The 21,373-nt window shown below is 40.3% G+C and overlaps 1 protein-coding gene across 3 annotated transcripts in view; it reads right to left on the bottom strand.

Moving 5' to 3' along the window:
* Positions 1-21,373, bottom strand: part of GRIN2A (glutamate ionotropic receptor NMDA type subunit 2A) — a 418,206-nt gene that overhangs the window by 116,606 nt on the left and 280,227 nt on the right. For all 3 annotated transcript variants that reach the window (XM_032144796.2, XM_032144798.2, XM_032144797.2), the window contains one exon: positions 13,608-13,722. In XM_032144796.2, the coding sequence (XP_032000687.1) occupies positions 13,608-13,722 (115 nt within the window). The remainder of the gene's footprint in view (positions 1-13,607; positions 13,723-21,373) is intronic.

The following is a 21,373-nucleotide window of genomic DNA, read 5'->3' as shown; positions in this document are numbered from 1 at the left end:
CCCCTTCCTCTACTTGCTTTCAAACTTATTTTAGAAATATTTTATTTTTTCCCAAATGGAAGCTCACTGTGAACCTCAACATACCAATCAGATGAAGCTTTGCCATCTCCAGTTGAAGCTGGGTCTTACTTCATAAGCCCCCCACCCACTCAGAGACCCTGGTGGCACTCTAGGTTCTGAAAGGAATCAGCATTCCAGGGAATATAGTTAGAAAAGAAAATTTGCCTTAAAGTCCACTGTTTCTTTGTTCTCTCCCCCTTGTCTCCTCTTCCCCCTTCTCTCTCCCCCTTCCTCTCCCCAGTTCCGTCTTCCTCTCTCCCTCTCTCCCCTTCTTCCCCTCTCTCTTCCCCCGCTCCAGCCCCTCTCTCTCTCTCCCTCCCTCTCCCACCTCTCTGCCTCTCCCTCTCTTCCTCTCCCCTCTTTTATCCCCCTCCGTCTCTCACTCTCCCCCTTACTCTTTCCTCCTCTTTCCCTCTCCCCCATTCCCCCTCCCTGTCCTGCTATCCCTCCCTAGCCCTCTCCCTGCCTCCCTCTCCCCCCAACTCTCTCTCTCCCACTATCCCCGCTTCCTCAGGGCTTTGCGTTCCTCTACAACACAGATGAGCAGATGACCCTGTCAGAAAATCAAAATGGTTTTCATCGGTCTATTCAGGAGTTTCTAGAAATACTTCTGACTGAGAGGCTCTTTGAATGATTTACTCACGTGAGATCATTTAAATAATCTATTCACTCATTTTCATAACTAATGGCGATGGAAAACTAGCAAGGGTGCAGCTTTTGTCTTACATTTATACCACCTGTCAGCTTAATCATGCTCCCATCACCCTCAGAGAGATCCTTAACAATTTGCGTTTGCGACTAGGGTGGAGAAGGATGTTCCGTATGATCAAATGTTTGACTCTCGCTCTATTAAAATACTGCTTGGGCTCCAGTCCTGCCTTTACCACTGTATGACCTTGGACAAGTCATTCAACCCATGTTCCTTCCAATTTCTCTCCTAGAACATGAGGATAGAAATAATTATACTTGGAACTGACATCTATGTGTCAGTGTTCTAAGCATTTGATATATTACCTTGTTTAATTATCCTAACAACCTAGGAGGTAAGTACTATTATTGCCTCCCTTTTAGATATGAGAAAATGCAGAGAATGTTGGGAGACTGAAACAAGATTATGCATTGAAAACACTCTGCATGGTGTCTGACACATAGTGGGAACTCAACTAATGGTAGCTGCTGCCCTCATGATCATCCCATCCATCAAGAACATCACCATCATCATCAATCATGTTTATCATTAGTATCCCTATCAGTGTATGTTCCTGCAGAGATGTCTTTTCTATGAACTGCATTTTTTTTTTGTTTTAAGTTCTGAAATCTGAAAAACTTTCAGCAGAATGTTGCTCTGCAGGAGAGCGCCTGTTCAACTGCTGTTCTTTTTGGAGTTGGGTTGATGTTACAACTGCAACAACAACAACAGAACCAGTGCAAGACACACACACACACACACGCACACGCACACACGCACACACACACATGCTTTGGGAGATGGCATCACTTATTTCAGTTGAATGTGTTAATTGGCTAGAGATCTACTATATTTTCCTGTGACCTAACACATTGTATTGTGTGAGGATTTAAAATATGTCACTATGCGTGACTCCAGGGAAGTCAGATGATTATTTTATTTTATTTATATTCACCTTTGCTAAATCCTGATGCACAGATGATAATTTTAAATGTTTTGTAATGGCTAAATTTTCCCTCTCTATGGCTCACATGATTTGAGAAACTTAATGATCATTATATAAGGAAACAAATTAAATTCCACACAGACTCTGCTAAGGTTGATATTACCAAACCCATTTTATAAAAAGGAACTTGCCTTTAAATATGGATTTGGGAGAAGAAAGAAAAGAAGAGAAGAAACGAAGGATGACAGAGAAGGATGAGAGATGAACAATGTCATTTACAGGCATGGCAAACCTCTTCCAGAAATACCTCATCTGAAAATACCTAATTAGAGACTTACACCTAAAAAAAAATTGTTTTAATCTATCTAATTCCCCTCTGCCATGCATCTGCTGGAGAATCAGTGCAGCCAGTGCCATGGCTTTCAGTTCTGTTTCTGAAATTTCTCTCAGATTCCGTGGCCACTATGCCTCCCCACACCTCTATTCTATTCCCTCTAACCCAGGCCACGTAAATAGGCCCTTAGAAAATTTCCCAGATTCTTGACAATCACCATTTTCCTTTTAAAGAAGCAGTGTAGTTCATGTTTAAGAGTGCAGACGATTGGGTTCCAAATCCTGGCTTTGAAATTTACTAGCTCTGTGACTCTGAGCGAGTTATTGAATTTCTCTGAGCCTCATTCTCTCCATTTGCAAAAGAGGGTAATAGTTGTATCTGTATTACAGTCCTGATATGAGGATTAGATGTATGCTTAGCACCTAATAAATGTTAAACAAATGTGAGTGATTATTATTTTTTATGTTGTCCTCTCATCTCAAGCCCTTCAATAGTGCCCTGAAGATTACTGAATTAAGTGCCATAACCTATCATTCAAATTCTAGCATAGACCTTTACCCCCATAAATCTTCCTTCAAAAGATTTGTACTAGTCTTCTATTGTTGTGTAGCAAATTACCTCAAACTTAACCATTTCAAACAACACCTATTTATGATCTCACATTTCTGCAGGTCAGAAGTCCTCGTGGGCTCAGCTGGGTTTTTGCTCAGGGTGTCACAAGGCCAAAATCATGGCACTACCCAGGCTGGGCTCATATCTGGAGGATCTTGGAAGAATCCACTTCCAAGCTCACTCAGAATGTTAGGCAAGCTCACCTCTTTGGAGTTATATGTCTGAGGTCAGCTAGGGACTGATAGTGCCTAGAGGCCCCTGCATTCCTTATCATGGAGCCCCCTCCATCCTCAAATGTAGAAGTCAGACTAAGCCTTCTCACACTCCAAATTTCCTTCTGCAACTATTAGGCTTGTGTGCAAGTAATTGCAGTTTTTGCTATTTTTTTTAAATGGCAAAACCCGTGATTACTTTTGCCCTAACCTAATAGCTGCACAAAACTTTCTACTTTTAAAGGGCTCATGTGATTGGGTGAGGCTCGCCCCAATAATCTCCCTGTTGAGTAACTCAAAGTCAACTGAGAAGTCCTTTCTGCCATGTGGCCTAATAAAACCACAGGAGTGACAGCTCATCATATCACATACTCCCAGGGGAGAGGCTTAGAAAAGGTCGAGTGTCACTGGAGACCATTCTAAGAATTCTGCACACCACACAGCTATGTTTCAATCATATTGAACTCTTCTCCAGATGGGCCTTGGGCACTCTTGCCTCTGAACCTGACTTTCAGTTTTCCCACTGCATGGAATGGCCTTCTCACACATATTCAAAAATCCAAATCTTGCTTATTCTCTGAGACCTTGTTCAAATGAGAAAACCTCCGTACAAACGCCCTTGATTCTTCTGCCTCCATATAACATCTCTCTTCCCTAAACACCCTGGAGTTGTCAAAACATCTTTATGGCACCTCACATGCTCTCCAGCAGTTATGAGCATCTCTTAGTGCCCTGTTAGATTTTAAGTCTTTTGAAAACCAGGTGTCTTATCTGCTCTGCAACCCTCAGATATGACTTGCACATAGTGGGTGCTCAGGAAATTTTCTTTAATCAAATAAGTGTGTGAATAAATATGGATTATATAATACCCTAAGTTCTATTATCTCTGTTGATGGGACAAATTTTTAACAAAAAAAAAAAACATTTAATAATATACATTGAGAAAAATCTAGGTAACAGACACTGAACTACATCTATAAACAGCATTTTATTTGCCTTGTTATTCTCTCATTTGCCAGAAATTATTCAAGATGCAACAAGACTCCAATTTCCTTCTTTCCTTTTCCTCTATAGTTTCTCCTAAGCATTGCAACTGAGCAGTATACTCCAAAGGAAGAGAGAGGCACAAAAGCTAAGAAGCAAGAATCTTGATAACAGGATGACCTAAATAAAACCATTTCAGGGTTACATAGAGTAAGTCTATGCCCTAAAGCAGTAGCTTTACATCTTTAATGGGCATGAGAATCACTAGGGAGGCTTATAAAACATGCAGATTCAGAATCAGAAATGCTGATTCCATAGATTTGAGGCAGGGCTAAGGCCTCTACATCTTTCCCAAGGTGATTCTAATCTAGGTAGCCCAAGGAACCACATGTATAAAATGCCCATACTAAAAGATGCTCCTCTTTTGGGGAAGTTAATGGGGAAAAGAGTCTTTCCATTCATTCTACAAATCCTTTTTGAGCCTCTGCTATTGAATACCAGAGATATAATGGTAAAGGAGAAACTGAAAACACACCGTGAGCTCTCGGCGCTAGCCGTGGCCAGAACTCATGGCTTTACCAATGGGCTGCTGTTGTCTTTCTAAGCAAAGTGAGTTGTAATATGTTTCTGCCTACTGGTAGAATGTGTCATGATGTACTTCAATTTTAGCAATCCACATAATCGTTCTATCAATTGTCATTTACTGGTGTCCTCACAATTACAATTTTTCTCCATGATTTCTTTTACATAATCTTCACTGGAATGTGTGCGCAGAAGCCAAGAACAATGTTTGCATAAATACTTCCATCCTTTGGCTGGATGAACTTTTCTGAAGACTACTGATATCTCATACACACACACACAGAGGCAAACTCACACTAACAACCTGCATGTTTTCTTGAGATCTTGAAACTCACTGGGCCCTTCTAGGCTAAATGTGGCAGTAGTGATGGGAAAGAGATGGCAAGGAGAGGGAGTTAAAATACAATAATTTAGATAGGAGGGAGCTATGGCATTCTATAATTACAAATCACATCATGTAATAATTGCACTCCATGCATCACCATGCCTCACTAGACCTGATAGCACATTGGTAAGCTAGTCAGAACCACAGACTCAAGAGAGCAATCATAGCTTTTGTAAGATCTCCTTTATCATATCTGTACTAGGAATCCTATAACTGGAATCTACTTTATTTCACACAAGACATAACATACAGGGTGCATCCCCTCCCTTAATGAGACAAATTGGAAGATGAAACTACCGTAGACTAAAAAATAGAAGGGGCCAGGTGTGGTGCCTCATGCCTGTAATCTCAGCACTCTGGGAGGTCAAGATAGGAGGACTGTTTGAAGTTACGAGATTGAGACCAGCCTGGGCAGCATAGCGAGACCTTGTGTCTGCAAAATAAATAAAAATTAGCCAGGTAAGGTGGTGTGCACTTGTGTCCCCAGCTACTTGGGAGGTTGAGGCAGCAAGACCCCTTAAGCCCAGGAATTTGAGGCTGTAGTGGGGTATGATTGTGCCTGCACTCCAGCCTGGTAACAGAGCGAGACCATGTCTCTAAAAAGAATTAAAAATTACAAGGTCTGAGAGATGCAATAAATGCCTATACTCTGAGTTCTAATTAGCTGGGTTCAGGCCGAATCTACCGCATCCAGTGAGAGGAAAGGAAGCAGACACCTTTCTAAGGGTAGGAGGAGGAACTCCCTAAATTTCTCCTCCAGAATACCTCCTCCCCGCTGCCAGTTGTTCCACATGATGTAGTGGTGGTGAACACAGCCTTCGGGGGCAGGTAGACCTCCACTTACATCCTTCTTCCATCACACACCAGCTGGGGGATCTTAAGCTGGTCACTAGCTTCTCTGAACCAGAATTTCCATCTCTGAAGCAGGGAGAAGAATACCTACTTTAGAAGTGCTATTAAACGAATACCTACTTGGATGACTAAATGAGATAATGAATGTAAAATTATCATCATAGTTATTGGTACAGAGTAGCTCTTAATAAATGGCGGCTGAAGTTGTCGATACCAACAGATCATAGAGGGGTCCATTTGCGCACTAGGCCCAAACCCTTGTGGTGAAGCTGAAAAAACACAGATGAAAGGAACAGACCCCTTCCCCTGTTGGGGCTTCTAGTCTAAGTGAAGATGAATAGGCAAGCAAACAATGCCAAAGCAAGCTGTTAACACTCTTACGAATTAGTATACAGGTCTGCAGAAATGAAGTGGAAAAGGGAGGACCCACTTTGAGCTACCCAGATATAGAATCAATGGAAAGGGTGTCCTTGGCAAAGAGGAAAAATGTTTGAAGGGGAAGGAACATCAGGAGCAGGTGACAGCTGAATACTAGGGCTTGGAGGACACTCCGGGGATAAGAAGAAAGCTTTCTGTGTTGGGGCACGGGTGAATAAACATATCCGTGGGAGGAAGATGATGAGTTTGATTTTGGACAAGATGATATTGGGTGTCTGTGGGTCAGCCATGTGTAGTGCTGTAGGCAAGTCTCGAGGCCATGAGACAGATCTGGGCTGGAGGGAGAGATCTGTCGTATTTCTGTGCAAAATGCACCTGAAACCAAACGTAAACAGAGTGGTGAAAACAAAAAGAAAAACAGACCCGTCAGAGCGAGAATGGGACATTTCCTCCAGGAAGACACAAGGAAGGGTCTCCCTTCTGTCTTCTGGAACATCAGTGTCATCTTTAATTGGATCTTCTCTGGGGAATAAAAGGCTTGTTTTACTTTAAAATTTATGTGTTTTGTCCTATTTACATTTAAAGTCAAAACTTCAAAAATCTTTATTTATCTCTTTCTCAATATATATCCCTTTTAAAGTTAGTCTGGGATACACTAATTAGTTCAGTTTAGCTTTTCCACAGTGTACAAATATATCAAAACGTCATGTGCACTAAAATTATCTATAATTTTTATTTGGTAACTTAAACAAATTTTTAAAAGCTAGCCTGTATGTGTATATAGGTGTATGCATAAACACACATATATTTTCATTTTAAAGCTATTGTAAGGCTGGGCGCGGTGGCTCACACTTGTAATCCCAGCAAATCGGGAAGCTAAAGCCGGTGGATCACCTGAGGTCAGGGGTTCAAGACCAGCCTGGCCAACATGGTGAAACCTCATCTCTACTAAAAACACAAAAGTTAGCCAGGAGTGGTTGCACATGTCTGTAACCCCAGCTATTCGGGAGGCTGAGACGGGAGAATTGCTTGAACCCGGGAAGCAGAGGTTGCAGTGAACCAAGATCGTGCCACTGTACTCCAGCCTGGGTGACAGTGTGAGATTCTGTCTCAAAATAAATAAATAAATAATAAAATAAAGCTACTATAACCCTAAAATGGTAAACGGAATTATTCTCAAAATATTTTTTTCAGGTAGAATAAGTAGTTCAGCCTAGAGCAATCCAATTTGTTACTCAAATCCCAACTCCAATGCCTCTAGCTTTACAAAGAATTTCTCTAAGTGAGAAATTCTCACTTAGAGAATTTCTTTTTCCTTTTTTTTTTTTCTTTGGGATGGAGTCTCACTCTTTCGCCCAGGCTGGAATGCAGTGGCGTGATCTGGGTTCACTGCAAGCTCTGCCTCCTGGGTTCACGCCATTCTCCTGCCTCAGCCTCCAGAGCAGCTGGGACTACAGTCACCTACTTTTTTTTGTATTTTTAGTAGAGACGGGGTTTCATCATGTTAGCCAGGATGGTCTTCATCTCCTGACCTCGTGATCCACCCACCTCGGCCTCCCAAAGTGCTGGGATTACAGGTGTGAGCCACCGCGCCCTGCTAGAGAATTTCTTGACTGGGCCAAGTTCACCCTTCTCTCCCCCTATGTAGCACTTATATCCAGTTGTTCCAGGGTTGGCTTAATTCTCTATTATGAGCTACTTGTGAAGACACATGGTTTCCTATGCATCCTTGTAGCATCCCTGGTACCTAATGAACTGCTGGCCACAGAGCTGGCATACACAGGGCATTGGTTTTACTGGCCTAGACTGCTAATTGGCAGGAAGACCCCTTACACTCAGGAATTTGAGGCTGTAGGGTCTTCTAAGGCTGAGGTTGAGGCATCTAGGGTTTTGTTTTTGAGCATCTCTGGGAAGCCTTGGACTCATCAAACTCTAAGGCAGACCAAAATCACTGAAGAAAAAGGGAGAGAAAAAAGGCATGAAAGTCTCAATTTGTAAGAGAAAGTCTGCTCCATCCTCAGTTCTGTGTCTGCAGCATACAGGCAGGCCTGGTGCTTGACGTCTGTATAATCCACACCAGCCACCTACAAAGGCCCAGAAAAAAAGCAAGTGCCCGTCTAAGGGCTTGTCGTGTTTTCCCAGACACCCTCATTACACGCTGCTGCTTCCAGTGACGCCACTGGGTGACCTCGGAGATGAAAAGAAATTGCCTCCGAGTCCCAGAATAACAGCTCCCTCCTCGGCAGTCCTTCCCCTCTGCTGACCTGCTGTACCAGCGTGTAGTGCTGGGGGGCAGTTTTAAGGGTAACATGACTGGTATTTACCTGCTCCACTGGCTTTCTCTTTCTTAGGGACAGAAGCACACGGAGTTATTTCTGAAGCACCAGATCCCCTGAGTGACAAGAGAATAGAACAACTACAGGCAGCATTTGTGCATTCTAAGCTCAACTCAGCAGCAATTCCCAAAGCTGCCTTTTATGAGAAATTGCTATGTTTCAACAGGAATTTGAAGAAGGGCCCACAAAATTTTAAAAGGCATTTTCTGTATCTGGAAATGGAGTGTATCAAGGGCAGCTGTCACCTGCACTGCAGTGGCCTCCTTGTGTATCGGCTCCCTGGAAGATGAGTCAGATTCTAAGGTAGCACAGAAAATTCACAGGCGTGAGCCAAGCCTGCCCCAGGACTGGTTAAAACCAACCAAAGGGAATGATTTGGTGGCTCCAAAAGTCAATCGCAGACTGTGTAACATCAAAAGGTTGAAAACCCCAAAACGCAACAACGTAAGGCAGAAAGGCTCCAACTCTCTACCTCCTATGGATGATTAGAAAAAAAAACATGAATTGCATTTGGCTTTACGTGTGTAAGAGAAAAAGAATATCAGGATTTGAAAGATGGATAAGAGAAAGTAATGATACAAGAAAACATTATAGGCAACAACAACAAAAAAAGCATACTCAAAGTCCCAAATGCATGAAGGAACCTGGTATATACATTCATGGAGTTGCAAATCACTTGCTTGGTGGGCTACAGGGTGTATAAGAGCGAAGAAAGGAGGTTAAAACCAAGGATAGTTAACTAGATGCTAACACTTTCCTTAAGCATGACAGAAGTCCATAGAATCCCAGCCGACTCCATCTCCTCCATATACACACTAGGATCTAAGTTTTTTGAGTACGGAAAATATTTTTCCTCTTGTTTTTGATGGACTCCAAACATCAAGAATAGTGCCTGGTACACAGTAGGCACTTAATAACTATTTGTTGAATGAAAAAATGAATAGACGAACCATGAAGTCAGGGCTTCAGTGGATCAACTGAAGGATAAATACAAGAGGTGATCAATAAGCAATGGATATTGTTATTATAATTGGTATTCATGTCAGGGGGTTAAATATGAACGCTCAGTGAAAACTGTTAGTTAATTGTGCTGGGTATCCCGATGTGAAGGATTTAAGGTTTTGTTGTTTTGTTTTGAGACAAAGTCTTGCTCTGTCACCCAGGTTGAAGTGCAGTGGTGCGATCTCATCTCACTGCAACCCTCGCCTCCCAGGTTCAAGGGATTCTCCTGCCTCAGCCTCCTGAGTAGCTGGGATTACAGGCATCACCACCGTGCCCGGCTAAGTTTTTGTATTTTAGTAGAGACGGGGTTTCATCACATTGCCCAGGTTGGTTTTGAACTCCTGAGCTCAGGCAATCTGACTGCCTTGGCCTCCCAAAGTGCTAGGATTACAGGCATGAGCCACCAAGCCCGGCCCGGATTTAGGTTTTTTTTTAAATTAAGCACAATGACATACAACAAAATGAATGGATCTTGTGTCATAATTTGATGCCTTTTGACAAATGTTCAAGATAGGAAATAACTGCCATCACTCCAAAAAATTCCCTGTGCCCCTGTCGTGTCAACTGCACTCACCCACAGAAGCAACCACTATTCTGATATCTAACCCCACAGGGAAGGTTTGCCTCCCTTGAACTTTTTGTAAATGCAATCACACAATATAATCTTTCATGTCTTCACATGATACAATCTTTCGTGTCTTTCTTTGATTCCATATAATATTTTTCAATTCATCCACGTTGTTGTACCTATTACTAGGCCATTCTATTTTATTAATACACCATAATTTGTTCATCCATTTCCTTGTTGATAGACATTTGAATTATTTCTGAAGTTTTGCTATAATGAATAAATTTGCAATAAACATTCTTGTACAAGTATTACTTTTTGGATATATGTTTATCTTCTTTGGAATAAACAACTAGGAGTAAAATTGCTGGATAAGATTTGTGTATGTCTAAGTTTGTTAAAAACACACACACACACACACACACACACAGTTTTTGGCCAGGTGCGTGACTCACGCCTATAATCTCAGCACTTTGGGAGGCCGAGGCGGGTGGATCACTTGAGGTCAAGAGTCTGAGACCAGCCTGGCCAACGTGGTGAAACTCTATCTCTACCAAAAATATAAAAAATTAGCCTGTGTGGTGGCATACACTTGTAATCCCAGCTACTGAGGGGGGCTGAGGTGGAGTCTCGTTCTGGGGCCCAGGCTGGAGTGCGGTAGCTCAATCTTGGCTCACTGGAACCTCTACCTCCTGGATTCAAGTGATTCTTGTGCCTCAGCCTCCCAAGCAGCTGGGACTACAGGCGCACACCATCATGCCCAGCTAATTTTTGTATTTTCAGTAGAGACAGGGTTTCACCATATTGGTCAGGTTGGTCTCGAACTCCTGACCACAGGTGGTCCACCTGCCTTGGCCTCCAAAAGTGTTGGAATCACAAGTGTGAGTCACTGTGCCCAGCCCTCTTTTTTATTTTCTAACAATGTCTTTAGATGAGCAAAAGTTTTTAATTTTGATGAAGTACAATTTATTTACTGCTTAATGGTTTTTCGTATTTGGTTGAAGAAATCTGAGGCTCACAGATCACAAAAATTTTCTTCGACATTTTCTTCTAGATAGTTTTATCTTTTACATTTAAGCCTGTAATCTATTTCAGGTAATTATGTGCGCATAATGTGAGCAATGGGTCAAGGTTTTTTTTTCCATGTACATTGCCTGTTGATCCAATACCATTTATTAAAAAGATTTTCCTTTTCCCTGTTGCCATAATCATTCATCAAAAATCATTTGAATGTGCCTATGTGGATCTATTTTCATTATTTCATCATTAAATAAGATATCAGCTTATTTAATATATATATATTATGCACCATAGCATAACTTGGAATAAAATAGAAAAACTTAAAAATTGTCAAAGAATCTCATGATATGCATATGTGCATATAATATATATTAGATACATAATATATATAAACAGATATATAATATATATTATAGGTTTTTCATAGATACCCTTTATCAGATTGAGGAATTTACCATCTTTATCATAACTGGATATTGAATTTTGTCAAATGCTTTTTCTGCATCTATTGAAATGACCATATTTCCCCCTTTACTGTTAATATGGTAAATTAATTTAATTTTTAAATGTTAAACTAATCTTGCATTCCTAAGATAGCCCCCACTTATCCATAATGTATTATCCTTTTAAAAATACATTATTAGATTATAATTAGTAACGTATTGAAAAACTTCGTGTAGAGTGCTGTTTTTCTTTTAAAAGTTTGTTATTATGGTATAGATGAAGCCATCTGGGCCAGGAGTTTCTCCTTTGTCTTTTTAAAATGGGAAAGTTTTTAGGTATATTTTCAGGTTTTCAGCAAATGTTTTTGAGCTATTCAGATTGTCAATTCCTACATCTCAGTTGTAGAAAATTGTGTTTCTTCAGAATTTGCCCATTTTATCTATATTGTCAAATGTGCTGTCATAAATTTTTCATAATATTCTTTTTATCTTTTAATGCCTGTAGGATCTGTAGTGTCTGTAAGTGATAGTCCCTCTTGCATTTTTAATATTGGCTTATTTGTGTTTTCTCTCTTTTGTGTGATCATTATTGCTAGGGATTACGAATTTTATTAGTCATTTCAAAGAACTAGCTTTTGGTTTTGTTGATTTTTTTCTATGGCTTGTGCTCCACCTTGTTGATTTTTACTCCTGTACTTACGATTTTTTTCTTCTACTTGATTTGTTTACTTTGCTCTTTTCTAACTTCTAAATTTATAAGCTTAAATCACTGACACTGAATTCACACTTTCCTTTTTTATTATAAGCAGTTAATGCTATGAATTTCTTAGTATGCCTTCAATCTTATTCCTCAAATTTTGATATTTTGTGTTTTCATTATCATTCTAGCCAAAGTATTTTCTAATGTCTTTCTGAATTCTTCTTTGACCTATAGGTTGTTTAGAAGTGTGTTGCCATTTCCAAATATTTGGAGATTTTCTAGATATATTTTTGTTGCTAATTTTTGTTTTAATGCTGTTATGATCAAAGAATGCATCCTCCATTACTTAAATTCTTCTAAATACATTGGGACTTTTGTTTTATGCTCCAGAATGTAGTCTACTTTGGTGGATTTCCCATGTGCACTCAAAAAGCTGTGCATTTTATAGTTGTTGGGTGTGGGATGCAAAACTTTCCTAAGCTTCCTCCTCACTGTTCTTTTCTAGGAATCTGTCATTGTCTCCCCAGAGTCAATGCTTCTGTTTGTATAGTATTTCCCCTTGATTTCAGTCAATTACATTATGTCTCCCACAGCACATCCTATATCTTCCTTCCCTCTAGGGTCACTCAGGCCTCCATTTGATGTACTAAGTGAAGATAAATTTCAAGATGCTAAAGTAGTTAAGAGGTCATGCATTGCTTGTCAAAAAAAACAAAAAAAATAAGATAACAACATAACAACAAAGGCTTTCTGATCTCTTTTATTATAGTCTTTATATGAAATTATAGTGACTAACTTAAGCATTTAATTATGGAGGAGGAGGGAGGGCAACTAGACTAGATATTGTCATTGTACATATGAGATCATCTGTAAATTCCCTGTGACATCTCTCCTCTCTGACCCAGGTCATGACAAGTATGGTACATAAGATGATGATTTTTTTCTTCACATACTGATTTTTTGTATTTTCAATAGCTAATATACATGTAGTTGAAAATACGTTTTATAAGAAAAACAACCTCCCTCTCTAACTCATGATTTACAGAAGTCATATATTTAAGTTTTTAAAATTAGTTTATTTAAAGCAAAAGACTGAGTACATGCAAATACAGAGGGTTCGTTCATATGGCAATGATTATGGTACGCAATTAGGAAGTTTACACAAACTTGTGTGATCATTGCTATATAGTCAACACTTAACTAGTGTAATGCTACAACCCAAACTTCACTGTCTTTAAATTATCCTTAGTTCAGACCTTTCCTACTGGGATTTGAGAACAGACATAGAGCGCACCACACAATTACCACAGTTCACCCTGGGAAAGCATTCCAATTGCACCTTACAGATTTAGTCTGCCTTGTTGCAAGAAAGATGTGCTCTTGGCTGTGAGATGGGATCTAGAGCAGCTCAATAGGAAATGCGTGGGAGAAAGACGCACTGTGAGCCCCTTTATTGCCCATGCTTTCTTCCCTCCCCTGCATTCAGCACACAGAAGGATGCTCACCTTTTCCCATTCCCGGTCTTTGTTCAGCACAATCACCACCAGCCTGGGGTGCACCTGGTAGCCTTCCTCAGTGAAGGATAAGTCTTTGCCATCCCATGTAACATTGACCATAAATCTAGAAAGGGGAAGAGACAAAGACAAATTTTTAGGAAAGAATTAGAGCAATCGAACAAATAAGTGGATGCCACCATTAATGGAATACTGAAAAATTATAAACTTACAATGCCATATTCATCACAAGAAGCCTCTCTGTAGAAGTATTAATATCCATGCAACCATTGCTAGTTGACCATGCTTTAGTAATTGACTGTAATTAACACATGGAATGTAAGCTTTTTGTCCTGCCAGATTCATAGATCTATATTCAAATGATCTTCTTACAGGAAGATCTGAAAGCACATTCTATTATACTCTAACAAACCTCCCTGAAGGAAGCTGCTTGCTCATAAACCACATGGCATTCAATGTTGAAAAAATGACATTCCATTATTCATTATTTATTCAACTAATATATATGAAACATTTGCTATATGTCAGGACTCAGCTAGTTGGTTCAGGGTAAATAAGAAAATGAACATGATTCCCACCCTCATGAAGTTTAGAGTCTAAGGAGGAGGATAGACATTAATTGATTAATCACAGATTTATGACAAATGCTACAAGGGACAGGAGAGTATGCTATAAGAAGTGAAATAGGGGTCAGGCAAGGCTGAGGAACTGCAGCTGGACCTGAAGGATGAATTGACATTAACTAGGCAAGAAAAGACACAAACAGGGAAAAGAGACAATATGTGCAAAGACTCCATTGTGTGCATACCAGGAACTGAATGTGGACCAGTGAGGCTGAAGCAGAGAAAGACAGGAAAATGTGAGATCAGGTGAGGCTGAGAAGATGAATAGGAACAGAAAGTGCAGGATTTTAGAGACCATGTTAAATGTCTGTCTTAAAACCATGGGACGGTACCGGCATGGTGGCTCACACCTGTAATCCCAGCACTTTGGGAGGCTGAGGTAGGGGAATCATCTGAGGTCAGGAGTTCGAGACCAGCCTGACCAACATGGAGAAACCCTGTCTGTACTAAAAATACAAAAAAATTAGCTGAGCATGGTGGTGCACACCTGTATTCCCAGCTACTCAGCAGGTTGAGGCAGGAGAATCGCTTGAACCCAGGAAGCAGGGTCACAGTGAGCCAAGATCGTGCCATTGCACTCCAGCCTGGGCAACAAGTGCGAAACTCCGTTTCAGAAAAACAAACAAACAAACAAACAAACACTATGGGAAGACATATAAGAGAGGGTGACATCAAAGAGGTAACGGATCATGTCAACAGAAAGCTGTGTAAAGAATAGACTGGAGGGGAACCAGAGCGGGTACAGAGGGACTACTTATGCTATTCTTACAAACCAGGTCAAAGATAATGGTGGCTTTGACTCTGGTTGTGGCCAAAGAAGAGAAGGAGGAAGAGAAAAAGCAACAGCAAACAAGACTGAGTGGAGAGATATTTAGGAGGTATTTAGTGAAAGATTAGATGAGGGGAAGGGAGAAAGAGGCATCAAGGATGACTCCTAGAATCTACCTTATATAACGTGTATAAACTTAACTTTTGGTCTAGGTGTTTTCATTGCAGGTAACATCTGTCTGCCATACAACATTTATACCCTCATCACTCCTTGAAGCCACCTTGGCCCGTACTCAGGCTGAACTCAGAGAGCCAAGGCAGGCTTCATCTCCCAGATTTTGGGTGAGAAATTCCCCAAGGGATCCGCTCTCCTTGCAGCTTGAGAAAAATGTGATGTCATTAAAGACATCTGAGACAACATGGTGGTGGACACTCAGCAGACAGAAGACACATATAATATGGTGGACTGAAGCAGTCAGAGACTTCCCCAGAAAGATACTGTGTCTCTTGCTTCATATTCCATTAACATCCAGAGATGCTAAAAAGTGGAAAAAAAAAAAAAAGAAGAAGAAGAAGAGAACTAGGCTACAAGAAATTTTAAAAATAGACACTGGCCTAATGGGTCACATGTACATCCCTGGACCAGCACGGTGCAGAAGCGACTGACGGGGGTGTTGTGTGGGGGACAATCTGGTTTCCAAGGACAAAGTGAAGAAATTGGGGAAAAGGAAAAGAGCAAATATTGTGTATTTATTCAATAGACTATTCGGGTCATTGAAAATCATGTTTTTGAAGACAAATTAATGATGCAGAGAAAATGCTTACTATTTAATGTTAAAGAAGCAGAAAAGAGGATAAAAACAGGGCTTGTCTATGTCTAAAAGGGTTACAGGTATTTCTCATTTTTTGTGTGTATCTTTGTATTCTTCAAGTTCTCTGCAATCAAATACTTTAACAAACAGAAAACTAAAACACTGCTATTCTAGAAGGAACAAAGGATAATCACTATTCTATTTGGTTTATTCGGGGTATCTCTTATCACTTCCTAGAAAGGATTTTTGTTTGTTTTTTGTTTTTCTTTTTTTTTTGAGACAGAGTCTCACTCTGTAGCCCAGGCTGTAGTGCACTGGCACAATCTTGGCTCACTGCAACCTCCACCTCCCAGGTTCAAATGATTCTCCTGCCTCAGCCTTCTCAGTAGCTAGGGTTACAGGTGCCCGCCACCATGCCCAGCTAATTTTTGTATTTTCAGTAGAGACAGGGTTTTGCCATGTTGGCCAGGCTGGTCCCGAACTCCTGAGCTCAGGTGATCCGCCTGCCTCTGGCTCCCAAAGTGCTGGGATTACAGGCATGAGCCACCACGCCTGCTCGAAAGGTATTTTCTTGATTTAACAACTATTTACTCTATTTATTATAGAGACGACGGTCAAAAGAAGCATATTTACTGTATGCCCGGTATATAGGTCAGGGCTTATAATAAGTCTTACAGATACAGAAATAAAAAACACAGTGTTTGTCTTCTTTCTTACCCACATTCTTATAATCCAATGGCATAGACACATAAACAATGACAGCACTTATAACGCCACTTATTCACTGATGGAGAGCAAATGTAAGAAGATGAGACAACACAGACAAGAGGGTCCCTAACTCAACCTGGGGAATTTGGGGAGGGCTTCCCAGGGAATCTTAATGGGTGAAGGGGTTGAGGCAGGAGAAAGCATTCTGGGCAGAGGGATCATCTTAACAGTCAGCAAAGGTAGTAACACAGGCTAGAGGAAGTAGGAAACGGCTTAGTAAGGCAGATGGTTATATTATGTGCAGTGGGATGAGTCTGCAGAGGATCCCTGAAGCCAGATCATAATGGACACACTGAAGGGTTTGGATTTGTTCAGAAGGTCATGGGGAGCCAGGAAAGATTTTAAGTAGAGGAGTGATACACTCAGATTTGCAGCCAATAGGGGCAGAAGTGAAAATGCTTCTCTGCACTTGAGGGGACTTGAACATTTTTGTTCACGGCTTAAAAGCCATTCATTATCTAGACAATTGAAACTTTCTTTTCTCTCTTCTTTCTTCCCTTTGATGTTTCCTGGCTGGAGTTTGATGAACTAAATGAACATGGTCCAGATACACACAGCTAGGTGCGCTCCACCTCAGACCCCTTATTGAGACTCTAAAGAAGACATTTGCATGGCCTGAGTGTTTAGTGGAGAACTGGAGTCAAATTCCTCATTATTAGCAGGCCTTCAAAGTAACTAATTGAGCCTAAGTTAAGCTGTTTTTATTTTTTAAGCTGACATTTTGGTTCCATTTCCCATGGTTATTTTTAGCCCTGTCACATTGTCTGGCATACTGTGGGGGCTCAGTTAATGTTTGGCAACTGAGTATGTTGACAGATCATCACCAAAGGGACATCCACCCATCCATACATTCATCCATCTATATATCTACCCTTCCAACCATCTGTCAATGCAGTCATTCATCTATCCATCAATCCATCAATACATTTACCTGTCCATTCATCTATTCATCCACCTATCAATACATTCATCCATCCACCCATTCATCCATCCATCTATCCATCAATATATTCATTAATACGTTCATCTATTCTTCCATCCATTAGGCACGTTTGAGCACCTCCTACATATCACACCCTGTACCAGAACTATGCTATGAAAATGATACAAAAATGACCAAAAATACTTAATTTTTCAAGGTTGGGGAGAGGGACACACAAAATAACTATAATGAAGAACAGTAAGTGTAAAAATAGAGATATGGACTAAGTTGTTGGAAAGCACAAGAGAAGCAGTGGCTAATTCTATGGTGATTCCATGACTGGAAAAAGGAAACAAAGTGGAGGGGATTTGGGTTGTGCTGAGAAGGAAGAGGAAGGAAAAGTTGAGCAGCTCTTGCTCATGCACATAGAGAAAATGCAAAGTCCAAGGCAGAGAACCCTGAAACATCATGATGTGTTCAATGAGCTGCAGTCAGTTCACAATGGCAGGGAAGTGGGGGGCAAGTGGGAAAGTAACTTGGGAGAGGACGCTAGAGACAGACGCAGGAGTCAGATAACTAAGTACTATATAGACTGTACCATGGAGTTTAGACTTCATCCTGTGTTTATTTGGAATGGAGGCTTGAAATGCAAGTTTGTAAGAGGCAGATGGGCAAACAGATGAGGCTTTGTAGTAACCCAAGCAAGGAATAGACACGACAGTCAAAGAAAGCAACAGGTGGAATGAAGAGATTGGACAGATAGGCAGGCAACTGCGATGGAATTTCAATACAAAAACTACCGACAAAGACCACCAGTGGCCTTGACCTCAGCTAGCAGAAAATAAGTTACCAGTCACTCTGCACCTGCTGCCCTAAGTTGATAATTAGGGTGGCCAACTCACTGAGGTGTTTCTTATTGAGTACAATGAGATCTTAAGCCAGGATTCAATTATCCAACACTTTGGGGTGAATGTAGTTCAGGTTGAGTCTACCTAGTGCCCCAAATGTGGGAAAACTGAAAAATTTAGTAAATTACCGAGAAATTTGGAAATATCCAGTTTGTTAACTGTTTGGAAATGCTGGATTAGGGAACAAATGTTTTGGTTTCAATAAAGACACTTGGTCCTGCGGAGAGCCATTCACAAGGTTATGTAACATGAACTGAACGTCACAGCAACTGTTTTTTTTTTTTTTTTTTGAAACAAAGTCTCACTCTGCCACCCAGGATGGAGTGCAGTGATGCAATCTCAGCTCACTGCAACCTCCGCCTCCCCGTTTCAAGCAATTATCCTGCTTCAGCCTCTCGAGTAGCTGGGATTACAGGTACCTGCCACCACTCCCGGCTAGTTCTTATATTTTTAGTAGAGACAGGGTTGCACCATGTTGGCCAGGCTAGTCTTGAACGCCTGACATCAAATGATCCACCTGCCTTGGCCTCCCAAAGTGCTGGGATTACAGGCGTGAGCCACCACGCCCAGCCAACACAGCAATTGTTTTAATCAAGAAGGGAGCATACGCAGTTGAGCACCTTTCTTTGGATTTACTTAAAATCTCCTTCTTTAATTTCCCATCTCCATGTTCTCCACTTGTTCCCTTTTCTTCCATTTTGTAGTAAAATCAGATGGAATTAGCAGAGTGATTATTGAGATGCAAACACTGTTCTTCAGATTATATGAAAATAATTATGCAGAAACCCTCGTGCTTCAGATTTTTCTGTGTTCCTCTAAGATTCAATATTCTGGGCGAATGACTCCATATACTCAATGTTAATATTGTCTTTCTTTTTCTATTAAAAGTCTTCAGTCCCTTGGGAGGGGAAAAAAAAAACCTCTAATAGAAATTTCTGCTGAATAGTAATTTCATTATGAAGTTGGCAGGGAGCAAGCACCTACTACCTTCAATTCCCCCATCCAATTTCTAGGAAGGACAATCCATATTTCCATGGGCTTTCTTCCCATTTAAACTTGCTCCAGAGCACAGTTCTTTACCTAGGGAAATACCATTTTACACCACATTGATCAGTTCCCATTAACACCTGCTGGGCACTTGTATTAAACAGTAAAATCTTATCACTGTTTTGTTTATCTCTACAAAATTGATCATAAAGCTTTAGTGGTCAGATAAAATGTCAGAAATTCTGACTGCTTCTAAGCCTCAAATTACAGCTTCAATATATCCATCAGGAGCAATAAGTACACAGAAGCATGCTGGCAAATAAAGAAGGGGAAGACTCTAGTGATTTGCAAGACCAATTCTGTGTTGTCATCCACTGGTGGTAAAGTGCTAAGTTGTTTTTTATTGCCAGTGACACAACACTAAATACATATATATTTACATATTTTATATATATATAAAATACATAAAATATGTACATATATATACACATTTCCTCTGGTATTTACAGTATTAAGTGTATGAAGCTGAAGTCCAGGTGAAATAAACATTTCTCTAGCCCTTGTGTTTTGTGCTCTGTGAATGGTGATGCATGGTGATCAGAGATAACACTGAAAAATAGGTAGGCAATATTTCCTATATTATGACTGAATATAAATGGGGCCAGAATTGTCCAGTTCTCTCTAGGCCTGCTATCACGTTAGACAGCCACCAACCACGTGTAGCTATTGAGCATCTGAAATGTGGTTAGTCTGAATTGAAATGTGCCATCCGTGTAAAAATACACACAGAATTTTGAAGACTTTGTATTTTTCAAAAGAGTAAAAGGTCTCATAAATAATTTTAGGTTGATTTCATGCTGGAATGGTTTAGACATGTTGGGTTAAATAAAATATACTATTAAAATTAATTTTATCTGCTTCTCTTCACTTTTTTAATGGGCTGCCAGAAAATTTAAGTTGCATGTGACTTGCATTATATTTCTCATGGACAGCTGTTCTAGACTCTCTTTGTGCTTTTGCTTTTGTTTTTAACTGGCAGACTGTAATCATGGAAGCAGGGACCTCATCTGCCTTGTTTAGTATTATATTTCTAGTGCTAAACAGGGTGTGTGCCACAGAGCTGGTGCGGAACATGTGCAGAATGAATAAAAGAATAACTTGCTGCTTCTATGTTGTTGAGGTTTCATGACATCAAGGAAGGAGAATAGGCTTTACAGTGAGACAGTACCTGGCACCTTGGGCAGCGTATTTAAAATCTACTGAGCCTCCATTTCCTTTTTTTTTTTTTTTTTTGCAAAAATGGATTAAGTTAAACCATATAAACTAGCCATGACAGTTTCATATGGTTTAACCTAACTTCATAGTTCACATAAAATGCCTAGCACAGTGCCTGGTATACAGCTATTAATAAATAGTAGTTAACATTGATGCAAATTTTCCATGTAGTTTTCACTTTTTTTCCATTCTGTCATATTTTCTAACACCCTACTACAAATGCAATGCTTTTTAAAGCCATGCTTCCCCTTGCCATTTAGTATACTCATTTCCAGAGTCCCTCTGTCCTTGTGTGAACAGCCAACCATAATGGGCTGCATAAGCTTCTTTAACCATGACTTAAAATATCTCATTCCTCCAGATTTCTATTTTATCTCTTTCGTCTTATAGTCATAAGGCTCTTTTAACTTCCAAAATGTAATTATTTGAGATGTTCTCTAGACATATTTATTATTCACTATTTCCCCCTTAGACTTTAATTCTCTTACTGTTTCACAAATGCCACCATAACCCATTTAGTGTTTCTCAATTTTCGGTTAATTTTCCACCTGCTTTGCCATTTCTGAAGTTCCCAGTGACGTTTCCTGGATCACAGTGTCCCTTAAATGCCTCCTTGAACTGCTTGGGTGTCACAGTTTCTTCGTTTGTCATTTAATTTACATGTTTTTGAAAACACAGTCACTGTTTTCTTTGA

This window comes from Hylobates moloch, unplaced genomic scaffold (assembly GCF_009828535.3).
Source record: "Hylobates moloch isolate HMO894 unplaced genomic scaffold, HMol_V3 SCAFFOLD_23, whole genome shotgun sequence".
In the NCBI taxonomy this organism is placed as follows: domain Eukaryota; kingdom Metazoa; phylum Chordata; class Mammalia; order Primates; family Hylobatidae; genus Hylobates; species Hylobates moloch.
Note: the sequence above shows the minus strand (reverse complement) of the source record. Positions and strands in the feature narration are given on the sequence as shown.